Source organism: Aethalodelphis obliquidens, unplaced genomic scaffold, assembly GCF_003676395.1.
Source record: "Aethalodelphis obliquidens isolate GAN/ISIS:26980383/991018 unplaced genomic scaffold, ASM367639v1 scaffold83, whole genome shotgun sequence".
Lineage (NCBI taxonomy): Eukaryota > Metazoa > Chordata > Mammalia > Artiodactyla > Delphinidae > Aethalodelphis > Aethalodelphis obliquidens.
Window position 1 is genome coordinate 2,426,974 of NW_020838027.1, and position 12,422 is coordinate 2,439,395.

The 12,422-nt window shown below is 53.8% G+C and overlaps 1 protein-coding gene across 8 annotated transcripts in view; it reads right to left on the reverse strand.

Moving 5' to 3' along the window:
* Nucleotides 1-12,422, reverse strand: part of B4GALNT3 (beta-1,4-N-acetyl-galactosaminyltransferase 3) — an 89,863-nt gene that overhangs the window by 14,332 nt on the left and 63,109 nt on the right. For 3 of the 8 annotated variants that reach the window (XR_003429998.1, XM_027093092.1, XM_027093091.1), the window contains exons 2-3: nucleotides 7,452-7,555; nucleotides 6,427-6,504 (exon numbers count right to left, since the gene is read on the reverse strand). Coding sequence is in view for 7 of the 8 variants with exons in the window: in XM_027093092.1 (XP_026948893.1) it covers nucleotides 6,427-6,504; nucleotides 7,452-7,555 (182 nt within the window). In the remaining variant the exon portion in view is untranslated. Of the gene's footprint in view, nucleotides 1-6,426; nucleotides 6,505-7,451; nucleotides 7,556-7,993; nucleotides 9,652-9,674; nucleotides 10,190-10,334; nucleotides 10,558-12,422 lie in introns of those variants that run through there. The other 5 variants (XM_027093094.1, XM_027093096.1, XM_027093093.1 and 2 more) reach the window with 5 other exon arrangements.

The window sequence follows — 12,422 nt, forward strand, 5'->3', positions numbered from 1 at the left end:
AGGTCTGGGGGCCCCATCAGCAGAGGGGCTCTGACGGCTCTCCTGGGAGCTCAGAGCCTCATGCTGCCCAGGCCTCTGCTGGGATGCCCACCAGGTGCCTGGGCCTTCGGGGCAGCCCTGGGAAGGTAGGAGCAAGGAGGTACCTGCCTCCCCTCCTCGGCTGTGGGGCTGGTGGGCACAGGACTGAGCTTGGAGGCCTGGAGCACAGGGCCCCCCTTGGAGGGGAGGGGAGGGCAAGGGCAGCAGACTGGACCCTGAGTGGGTGGAAGGGTGGGGAGTTGGAGAGGGGAGGGGGGTGGGGACAAGGTCCCAAATTATCCTGACAAAGGGCTTCAGATCACCCCATCTCAGCCCTTCCCCACTCCCCGCACCCCTCCCCAGCTTAATCTCCAGGTTGTGGGAGGTGGGCCCCAATCAGGCCACACAAACAGGCCCTGCCCTTCCCGCCTTCAGATATCAGAATCCGAGCCGCCCTTAAGGAAGACAGAGGAGGAAGGGACACCCAGACTGAGAGCCCAGACAGAAGGGCTTCAGCAAGAGATCCGCAGGGAGGGATGACGGGGGAGAGGAGGGGCCGGGGAGGGCCCCCTGACAGGACTGTCCCCTCCCCATGCGGAGAGCCCGTCACCCCGTCCCCTCAGCAACTTGGTTCTTCCCGGGACCGCAGGTAGCAGCCGTCGCTCCTCAGAATATGAGTGGGGGGCTGGGACGGGTGGGAGAGAGAATGTGGGCTGGGTAGGTGGGGGTCGGGCTAGGGCTTCTTGGAACGAAAGAATGGGGACATTGTGCTACTTCTGGGGAAATTCCTAAGTCCCTTTTACAAGACTCAGTTGTCTTCCCCACGCCCCTCCCGGGAGACTCGCCCCCAGAAGGCTGCTGTGCTCAGCCAGGAGGCCAGAGGCTACAAGGGCTTGCGCAGGGGAAGGAGGAAGGAGCTGGGCTAGCCCCCCACGGCCCCTCAGGGCCCTGCTTAGGTAGCGGCAGAGGAAACCCAGGCAGGGGGAGTACTGTCCACATCCCCGGGGGCTAGGCCCTGACTCAGCACAGAGCCAGCGCCCCAGCCACGCTCCACCTGCCCTCAGGCTGTAGGAGGGGATGGACACCATCCCCGAGGGACCAGTGGGCACCTTCTTCCTCCCCAGGCCCTGACTGGTGACCCTCACCCCCACCCCGGGGCCCATGTCCCTCCAAGCTTTGGAGACTTCGTGTCAGGCAGGGACATGGGACTCTGGCTTGTCAGCACGGCCCTCTGCCCCCTCTCTCCACCGTCCAGCAGAGCTAAGGTCCAGGGAAGAGTACTGGTTACTCCCACGCCCAGAACACGCCCACGGCCAAAGACGGATTGGAAACTTCTGCCTACAAGCAGTGGAGAAAATACCTGTTGAATCCTCTCATTTTATTTTTTATTTTATTTCTTTCTATTTTTTGGCCTCGCCACACGGCATGCGGGATCTTAGCTCCCCGACCAGGGATCGAACCTGCGCCCCATGCAGTGGAAGCTCAGAGTCCTAACCACGGGACCACCAGAGAAGTCCCCTGAACCCTCTCATTTTAGAGGTGAGAATATTGAGGCCCAGAGAGGTAAACTGAGCCCCTAAGGACACACAGCAATGAACCCTGTGGAAGGGGGAGGGCTTCTGGGAGTACGGATGCAGCCTGGTGGGTGCTCACCCACCACGTCCACTGCCTTCCACCCACCACAGGGTCCCTGCCAGGCCTCGCTGGGCTCACAGAGCCTCCCAACCGGATGGAGGCATCTCCCACCACTGACTCCTCACACTGCCTGTAGAACTGTCTTTCTAAAGACAGATCTGATCACGCCACTCTGCCACTTCACACCTCCGAGGGTTCCCAGAGGCTTCTGGACAAAACCTCACCCTGCCTTCCCAGCCTCACCTCGCCACACTCCCGGTCATACCTACACCCCAGCGCGCACACGCCTCTGTGCCTTTGCAGATGCTGTTTCCTGCTTGGAAGGCCCTTTCCTTTCTTCCCCACCCGGCAAACTCCAGCTCACCCTTCAAGGTTCTTTTCAAATCTCTCTCCCTAGGCTTCTGCAACTTCCCCAGGCAGAGTTCCAGCTCCCTCCTGTGGGTTCCCTGCACATCTTAATGATCTGAGTGAACAAATGCTTGGAGAAGCTAAGTCTGGAACCATATGTTCCTTCATTTATCCTATAAGCACCAAGTGTCTGCTCTGTACCAGTGATGACGCAAAGATGAAAAGGGTTCCTCAGAGGAGAGAGACATGCAGACAAACGGGCCACCTGTGCCGGCTACTGCAGAGGCTGAGATGCAGAGGGTACGAAGGCGCGGCGGCCAGGTCCACCTCCAGGAGGGGTGAGCAGCCCAGCACGGGTGTGAGCACAGACCATGCTGCTGCTTGGCCAGCCCGAGACCAGCACACCTGGCTGGACCACGTGACTTCCACCCAGCAGGACAATGAGGTCACCAGTTCCTACACACCGGACTCCCGTTCAGAGTTTCTAGCACCCGAGCTACTATTTTTTCTTTTTTAATAAATTTATTTATTTTTGGCTGTGTTGGGTCTTCATTGCTGCACACGGGCTTTCTCTAGTTGCGGTAATCAGGGGCTGCTCATTGCGGTAGCTTCTCTTGTTGTGGAGCACAGGCTCTAGGCGCCGCAGGCTTCAGTAGTTGTGGCACATGGGCTCAGTAGTTGTGGCTCGCAGGCCCTAGAGCGCAGGCTCAGTAGTTGTGGCGCACGGGCTTAGTTGCTCTGCGGCATGTGGGATCTTCCCGGATCAGGGCTTGAACCCGTGTCCCCTGCATTGGCAGGCGGATTCTCAACCACTGCGCCACCAGGGAAGCCCACCCGAGCCACTCGATTCCTGTTCACACCTGCCCCTCGAGGGAGCTCCCACTGGGAATCCAGGGGGTCCCAGCTCCAAGAGGGTAAGAGGTGGCTCTAGATTGGGAGGACAGGGCCCGAGGCCCGTCTGGTGAAATTCTGTTGGAGGGAATTGTCCCCATTGGAACAGATGGTTTGTAATTGAACTGTGGTGTCCCTTGTGTCTCCCCACGGTGACAACGTGTATGTTGGTGGTGGTTCAGGGCCCTGAATAAAGGGCAGCCTGATCCGCTCTGAAACCCGTACACAAACGTTCACGGCAGCTTTATTCCCAAGAGCCGAAAGAAGAAACAACCCAAATACCCATCTATCGAGGATCATAAAATGTGGTCCATCCACACAGTGGAAGATTATTCAGCAAAAAAATGAACACAGTTCTAATGTACATGCTGCCACATGGATGGTCCTCGAAAACTTAATGCCAAGTGAGAGAAGCCAGACACAAAAGGCCACACAGAGTGTACGATTCCCTTTATATGAAGTGTCCGGAGCAGGCAGGTCTAGAGAGACGGTAGATTAGTGCTTGCTGGGGGCTGGGGGCTGGGGGGCAGTGAAGGGGTGATGGCTAACAGGTGAGCGGGTTCCTTAGTGGTGAGGAAAATGTTCTAAATTGAAAGTGAGGGATGCACAACTCTATGAATATACTAAAAGCTACTGAATTGTACACGTTAAATGGGTGAATTATATGGTATATGAACTATATCTCAATGAAACTGTGAGAAAAAAGCGGGGGGAGCCTGAGAAGGGGAATCAAGGTCCCAGCCCTCCTCTCGGGAGAGAGACGCCGCCTCACCAAGCCCGCATGACGTCACCCACGGACTCTGACTTGCTTTGATCTGATTCTGCGTTCACCAAATTTCCTTCTTATAATTATTTTGGTTTTCTGGGGGTAGCGGCCTGAGCAGCAGACAGTGTCTGGTCAGTGGACCGTATACTGACTGCTAAGTGAATACACTGGCACCGAGGTTTGTTAATTGGTGGGGTTTGCTAGTCAGTGTCTTATGATCTGGGCCGACAGGGACAAGTCTTTGAGAGCGGTTACCCCATGCAGCCCAGCCCACCAGCCGTCCACTCCCGGTCTCACAAGGGAGTGGACTAAGCCTGCTGTGCTCGAGAGCGACTGCTGGCCTCAGAGATCCTGAGCTGCCGGCCAAGGGCTGGGGCGGGGAGACGGTCAAGGGAGAGACCACGGTCAGCCTTCCCGTGTTCTGTCCGTGCTCACCGGCAGGGCAGGGCTGCAATAGCTACGCCACCTTGGGGGAGTGACTGAGTCAACCCCTCTGGAGCCATCGCCAGGAAAGGGGCAACAACAGTGCAACCTGACAGCCGTGACAACCAGCAGATGTTCAATAAATAAATGACAATAAATAAATAAATGACAATAAATGACATTTATGAAGGTGTCCTTCACCTGAGCACTTCCTGCTGAAACCGTATGTCAAAAGGCAGGAGACAGGTAAGGAGAGGGGAACCGAGGTCCCCACGACGGGCTGGAGGAGAGGGCACCACTGCAGCTGGGAGACGGCATATGCTAGTTATTTAAACATTCGGGGCCTAACTATCCTTGCCGGTAAGATAAGGAGACTGGATCAGTGATTCCCTGAAGATCCATGAAGACTGTAATGAGCATTTTATAAGCCACTTTTTGTTTTCTTTTGGCCACGCCGCGTGGCTTGTGGAATCTTAGTTCCCCGACCAGGGATTGCACCCCGGCCCTCGGCAGTGAGGGCCCACTGGACCGCCAGGGAATTCCCTATAAGCCACTTTTAATAATAAAAGGACAAAGTCAGTGGAAATCAGGCATTTACCACCAAAAGGCTAAACACACTTGCTAAAAGATCAACTATTTCTTTAAAAAGTCAATCCTATTTTAATCACTATTTACTATTTGTCACTGCTGTCATGGAGATATATACGTATATATCTCCATCCTTGATTGGCCAAAAAAGGTAAGAAAACTAATGATTAATAAATGCAGATTATTATGTAGTTATAATCTTTCAAAATCATTGGTTCATTAAGAAAAATGATCCAGGGACTTCCCTGGTGGTCCAGTGGTTAGGACTCTGCGTTTCCACTGCAGGGGGCACAGGCTTGATTCCTGGGGAACTAAGATCCCGAGAGCCGAGGCCAAAAATAAATAAATAAATAATCCAACTGGCCTCAAAGGACAGAAGGCTGGATCGCTGGACCAATGGTTTTCGCAATGCCATCTCCAGGTGGGGCGGGGCAGGGCCTAATTACCCGATGATATCACCGGGTACAGGTGTGCCGGTGTTGTAATCCATCCTCTCTCAGGGTTTAAACAGAGGCAATTTCACGGTGTAGATAACCTACCATCATATTTTGTATGACACCGCATCCTTCACGCCCGCCCCACGGCAAATGGGTGGACTGGAAATAAAATCACCCAGGTGGAAGAGGTCAACCTGTGACAGGTATGGACGAGATGACGGGCTGGCTGACAGCACCCAGCCAAGAAAGGCTTGGACAAGTTGCACGATACAAAACCTAACTTTAAAATGTTCACCCCCAAAGCACCACGCTGCTCTGGAGTCTGCACAAGCTTTTACTCAAGGTGATCTTGTGCATGTGATTAACCCCCTGAGCCTCTGCTTCTTCACTGAAAGAAAAAGAATCTGTCAAATCCTATGTAACGAAAGGTATGATGATGCTTATGACAACTTTCATTCACACGTTTAACTGCTTCCTATAAAAATTTTCTAGGGCTTCCCTGGTGGCGCAGTGGTTGAGAGTCCGCCTGCCGATGCAGGGGACGCGGGTTCGTGCCCCAGTCTGGGAAGATCCCACGTGCCGCGGAGCGGCTGCGCCCGTGAGCCATGGCCGCTGAGCCTGCACGTCCGGAGCCTGTGCTCCGCAACGGGAGAGGCCACAGCAGTGAGAGGCCCGCGTACCGCAAAAAAAAAAAAAAAAAAAAAATTTTCTAAAGCGGAGTTTCCTAGTATATGTCCCTTAGAACACTGGTTTCATAGAATATTAATGGTTCACGGGAAACGGTAATTCTGGAGGCAAATAAGTTTGGTACGTGCTGAGCTAACAAACCCAGTCAAACAGATGACCGCAGAGCTCAGAGACTTTCATGTGCTAATGTGTACTTCCAGGGAGTGGATGTCTATAGATCTGAAACCATATTTAACAGTGGATTCCATTCTGCCTGGAATATCTTATGGGATTTAATGGTCCATGAAAGACAGTTTGGGAAGCCGAATTTTATAACTGGGGATTAACACGGACATGAAAGCCCTGTAGCTTTCCTCAGCTTTGCTTTCCTCACCCATAAAATGAGGACATTGTGTTATCCTATAGGGTCATAAAGCTGACAGGAGATTATGCACAAAGCCTGGCACCCAGTAGGCCCCCTGCAAATGTTAGAGCTTCTCTAAAGGAAGAAAATTCAATGAGCCTGGAACCCTTTCATTTTTTTCTTCAAATTAGATGAAAAATTTTAATAACAACCACTAGAAGAAAATTTTCTGGAGCCTCTGGAATTCCCTATAAACATTGTTTTTTAACCCTCTCCAAGAGCAGCCTCACCTCTGACAGCCAGGGGACCGGCTTATTCCACTTCAGGTAGCTGCTGTTCCCCCCGCCACCTCTCGCAGAGTCTTGGTCCTGGCAGAACAGAGAAGAATGAACTTGGTGGGAATATGAGGGTGACAGCAGGATCGGGGCCCCTTGAAAGTGCCTGTGGAAGCAGAGGCTCAGGAGACCCAGCCCTGCTGTCGGAGGCTTATCGACTTACGGACACTCCCCTTTCTGGCTCACACTATATCCCTCAGGAATATACCTCCAACGTATAACCCTGAGGTGCTTCTACTTTCCTGACTTTTCTCAGTCTTCCCATATGGAAAAATTTTTTCTAATTAGACCAGGCTCTCCTGAGGGCAGGGACCTTGCCTCCCTCTCCTGTGACTCATCTGTCCTAACAAGTGGGGGCCTCCTTGGAGGAGACACCCCACCCCCTCCCTACCCTGCAGGTCCATGGGTGCAGTTTGGCCCTGGTCCGGCCTTGGAGATCCATGTCTGTTCTAGGCTCAGAGGCTCAACCTTAGGGCTCCAGGCTGAACTGGACCTCAAGTTCCCTAATCCCCACCCAGAGCAGCTTCTAGGGACCATCAGCCCAAGAAACACCATAGGGAAAATACTCCAGTACAAATCTGTCCCCCAGCTATTTGCAGGGAGGGGCCGTCTCTACCGCATCATCTCTGACTCTTAGCGGCAAGCACTGGGACTGTCACTAAAGTACCAGCCCAGTCTTCATCCCGGCAAGAGGCGAGAGGTGCTGGTCCAGCTCAGACTGCTGATGGAGGCCACATGCCTGGACGGCTCAGACTTGGGCATCTTGAACTATGCGACAAGGCTTTGGGGAAGGCACGATGGACGTCTCTACCCACAAAGCTAGGAGAGCCCATGAGGCCAGCCTGCCATCCAGGGACTCCCTCTGCTCTGCCCTCTCCTAACACAGGATGTGAAGATGCCCTTCAGGCTCTGTGGGCAGCGGAAGCCGAGGACCCATGTTAACGCGCCAGCAGGGAGGACGGGCTGACCCTGCCACGTACCTTGAGGCCCAGCCTCTGGGGACGGTAGAACTGGAGATTTGGATCCACAGCCGGAATGTTCCTGCTGGCCAGAGCCTTGGCCAATTCTCTCCAGCTGCCATACCCTGAGGAAGGGAAAGAAGAAGAAAGGAACAAGGTCAGCACGACCTGAAGACCTCATAAATCCGCGAGATTCAGGGCGTAATAACAGAGGTAATTGTGTACCTTCTATGGCTCCTGAGCCCTCGTCTTGGGGTGGGTATGAAGTGGGGTGGAGTGTAGGGGGACAGTTACAACCTCGGCCAAGGTCAACACGGCAGAGAGCGAGGGCGTGAGCTCATCTCCTGTTAGGACTCGCTGTCTTTCCCAATTCAGAGGAGGAACCAGGTCAGGTGAACCCGGAGCTTTGTCCTGCCATGTGACCACCACAGGCTGCCTGTCGAGGCCAATTTCGCCCAAAAGCCACTGGGTGCACGGTGGCGAGCTGAGCTTTCCCCTCACAACCTCCCTGCCCCCGAGCCAGGGAGCCGGTGGGGCTGACGGGGGGCCCCCCCCCTGCCCACCGTTAGTCGCTGGGCTGCTGGATGGACCCAGAGCTGGGGGCGCCAGGAGACCGTGGGCCAGGACTTGGCGTTTGCCTTTCAGAATTATAAACAGCTGGAGATATGAGATTTGAGGCCCAGCTCCTCCTGGATGCATCTAGAGGCTGTGTGTGACGGCTGACATCTGTGCCCTGAGGCCCTGGAGCCGGTCGGCTTTCACACACCTGGGAAGGTAACAGCCAAACCACGGTGAGAATGAGGGAGACGCACGTGCATTCACAGCCACGCAGAGGGGCAAGGAGTCGCCGAGGGTTTGGGGGGGAGAATCAGAGCTCAGTGGTCAGCACTGCTGTCCACTGGGGGCTGGGGCTGCCCACAGGTCAGGGGGACGCTCGGGCAGGATGGAGACTTTGTGGAACCGTAAGGCAGAATTACAGGCCACCAAGAGCTGGGAGGGGCCTTCAAGACCACCTAGTTCTCATTTCAGGTAAGGAAATGGAAGCCCAGCTGTCTGGAGTCACTTAGCAAACACAGTTGACCCCCTTGTCCACAGGGGATACACTCAAGACCCCCAGTGGATGCTTGAAACCACACGTAGTACCGAACCCCATATATACGATGTTTTTTCCTATACATACTTATGATTAAGTTTAATTTACAAATTAGGCACCGTGAGAGATTAATAATGTTAACTAAAACTCAAATAGAACAGTTATAACAATATATTGTAATAAAAGTTATGTGAATGAGTCTCTCTCAAAATATTTTATTGTACAAACTGAATGCCTCTGCCATCTTAATGGAGCACTTATCATTCACTGTGGCTGTAGCTTCTGCAGTTTGAGGTGTGACAGCAAAAACAGCAAAAATTTCTTTTCCCTTCTTCACAATTTCATGGAGAAAAGATTCGCTCTTGCCGTAGATCTTACCAACCTTAGCATACGGTTTTTTTTCTTTCTTTAAGTTTCACCTTTTCACTCAAAAGAAGCACCTTATGGCTTTCCTTTGGCAAATGTGAATTTCCAGCATCACCGCCGTTGCACCGTGGGGACAGTGTTAAGTAAAATAAGGGTCCCTTGAACACAAGCACTGCGATGCCAGGACAGTCCATCTGGTAACCAAGACAGCTACTACATGACTAACGGTGGGAGGGGCTGGAGAAAGGGGGTGACTCACTTCCTGGGCAAGAGGGAGCAGGACAGCGCGAGATTTCGTCACGCCGATCAGACCGGTACACACTTGAAAGCTTATGAATTGTTTATTTCTAGAATTTCCCATTTAGTATTTTCAGACCCTGGTTGACCCTGGGTAACAGGAACCATTGAAGGTGAAATCATGGCTCAGGTAGGACCACTGTAGTGACAAAGCTAAGGCTAGAACCCAAGAGTTCAGATAGAACCCACTGGAAAAGTGCAGAAAGCTCTCCAACAGCTTCATCAAGATGCTCCCAGGACACTGCCGTGGGCGCTGCCCGGCAGTTAGACTGGCACCACTGGCCACCGTGAGCCAAGAGATGCCTGGAAGCAGAAGCATCCTAGGACCCCCAGGCGGGCACCAGTAGAGGCACAGCCAGCCAACCAGACACAGAGGAAAGAGCACAGCCCACAGAAGGCGGACATCAGCGCTTTGCCAGAGTGTGTGTGTGTGAATACCTCCAGGAAGGTGGGTGGAATGTGGGGCGCAGCAGGGGAGCTTTTCTTACCCAGTTGCATGCTGGGTGCTCCACAGGGTTTACTCAGCACCTCGCAGGCACGATCCCATCTGGGCGAGGTCTGATTACCCCCGCTTCACAGATGGGGAAAGAGAAGCCCAGGGCTGAAGGTCACAGAGTTCGCCGTTCCAAAGCGGGCATCGGAACAGAGAGCCTGTCTGCCTCACCAGCCAGCGTTTCCTCTTCCCGCCTACATTTTCTCCTGTGGATGCTGTTTGGTGTGGACCTGGAGGAGACCCGGGGGCAGAGCGTCCGCTGGGGATCTGTGCCCCCGGGTTTCTGCGCAGACATTAACCGTCCACTCGTGTTATGTTTATCGGGACTTCCGCAGGTTTATCCTGCTGCCATCAAGGTCTCTGCTGTTTCCATGGCTGGCCAGCGGGCAGGCAGAAACAGGTCAGACTAGTTCGACGCAGAGAGATGTTCTGGGGAAGAGGATCCAGGAGCCAGTGCGGTGACGTGAGGGGGAGGGAGGGAGGGAGACAGAAAGAGAAAGAATGTTCCCAGACCCAGCCCTACCTTCCTGCCTGGTGTTCCTGCGCTAACCAGTCTAAGACACTGCTAACAAAGGAGCCCCATCCCTGCCCAGGCCCCGGGGACTGTGGGTTAGTAGCTGGAGGCTCAGGGGCCTGGGGGACAAGTGAGTCGTACCGTGGGAGGGGAGGGGAGGCGCTGCCTTGCTTCTGCCTCAGAACAACTGGGTCACCTCTTCCTTGACTTTGCTCTGTGGCTGAAAACGACCTACTTGTAGACAAGGTTGTGAGGATATAACCCTAAAAATTCAATTCGCCGGGCTTCCCTGGTGGCACAGTAGTTGAGAGTCCGCCTGCCGATGCGGGGGACACGGGTTCGTGCCCCAGTCCGGGAAGATCCCACGTGCCGCGGAGCGGCCGGGCCCGTGCGCCATGGCCGCTGAGCCTGTGCGTCCGGAGCCTGTGCTCCGCAACGGGAGAGGCCCCAACAGTGAGAGGCCTGCGTACCGCAAAAAAAAAAAAAAAAATTCAATTTGCCACATCCGAGAGAGTTCCGGCGTGTCTCCCAGGCACGTTCTTTCCCACACACTAGTTTTCAGTGCCAGCCAAATTCTTTGACTCCTGGAAAGTGAAACAGGTCACCCCAAGGTCAATGGACTCTTCCCGTGGTCTTCACTATGCCGTGTCCTTGCATTTACTGGGAAGTGACAAGGAACACTGTCTCCTGGACCAAACTTTGGAAGGGCTCCTCTGAGCACTCTTTTCGACTAGGCCGTGGTCCTTGGGCCCTGTCCTTGGCCCGCCCAGCCCAGATTTTAGGAAGAATCCTGTTAACTCTGTTTACAAAACCCTCCACCCTTGATACCTGAACCCAATCAGGTAGCCAGGATGCTGCTAGGCTGGGCTAGCAAGAACCCCCCACCCTGATGTCTCCTCCTGGCAATTCTCCATCCACTGACCCATCGCGCTGCTTGTGGGCTGTAAATCCCTGGCTGCCTTTGGAACTGAGCTCAGCTCGATACCTCGGTCTCTTTCCCACACTGTGGTAGTACTGAATCAAACCTGTCCATCACCTTTAACTTGTGCCTGGCTCTATTTCTCTTTAAAAGAGGGTAACAGGTGGCTCTGCCAGTAAACAAGGACAAATCCACAGAACGGAGGGGATGTCAGGGGTTAAACCTAACCAGGCCCTGCCCAGGTCACAGGTGCGTCTGGATGGCTTTGAAATTACTTGGAGCTGAGACAGTCAACAGCCCAGCCTTTAGCAATTCAAGGAGCAGGAAACGCCCTTGGCAGACTTCACAGTGTGGAAAAGACAAGAAGGCTTGGAGTCAGGAAGCTCTCCATGGATGGCCACCATTATAAATGGTAACCGCTTGAGCAAGTAACTGAACCTCTCTGGTCTTATCTCTCTGGCTGGTGGAGATAAGACCCCTGCCCCTGCCGTGAGGATTAAATACTGTGCGTGTCAGACACAACTAGCACCCCGTCCCCCAACAATGTCTGAGTTCAGGGTTTTGGACCTGGGCGTCAGAAGATGTGAGTCCCAGCACCTCGAGAATTTTATAAAAACCGGAAACGGCCAGTCGCCGCCTCTCTCCTCTGGGCAGAGAAGCAAGACGACCACAGGCAGCAGCGACTCAGTGGTGGGGGTAACAGACAGCACTTCCTCTCTGCTGCCGGCTGTTCTCTGCGCCCCTCCCGTCACCCACCTATCCTCCCAACCCCGTTGCTATTCACTGAGTGCATAGCAGGCATCAGGCACGGTGTGGAGCGTTTCCGCTGTGTTAACCCTGCCAGAGGCACCCTGGCCCCACTTAGCCCCCTGGGGACCAGGAGCTAAAGAATGTGCTGATTTAACCATTGACACTTGTCACCTGCCCTCGGGTAAGTGAACTCCTGCTCCTGGCCAGAGCGCCAGCTGCCAGGGCCCCTTTCTCCTGCAACAGGTGTCACATTTGTGCCAGGAGACAGACACCCCGATCTCAGGTGACAGATAAACCACCACCGTGGGCCTCACGTTCTGCCCTCACAAAGCTGGGCTATCAAATTCACCATCAGCCGGAACTCTGCCAACATCTCTCCTCTGTGCTATGTGGACTCTTCAAAGGCCTGGAGAGCATCTCTTTGGCTCTTTGGTGAAAATACAGCATAAATACAGCCCTTGGTGCTTTCCTTTTTTTATTTCAGATGATACTTTTTTTTTTAATTTATTTATTTTATTTTTGGCTGCGTTGGGTCTTCACTGCTGCACGGGCTTTTCTCT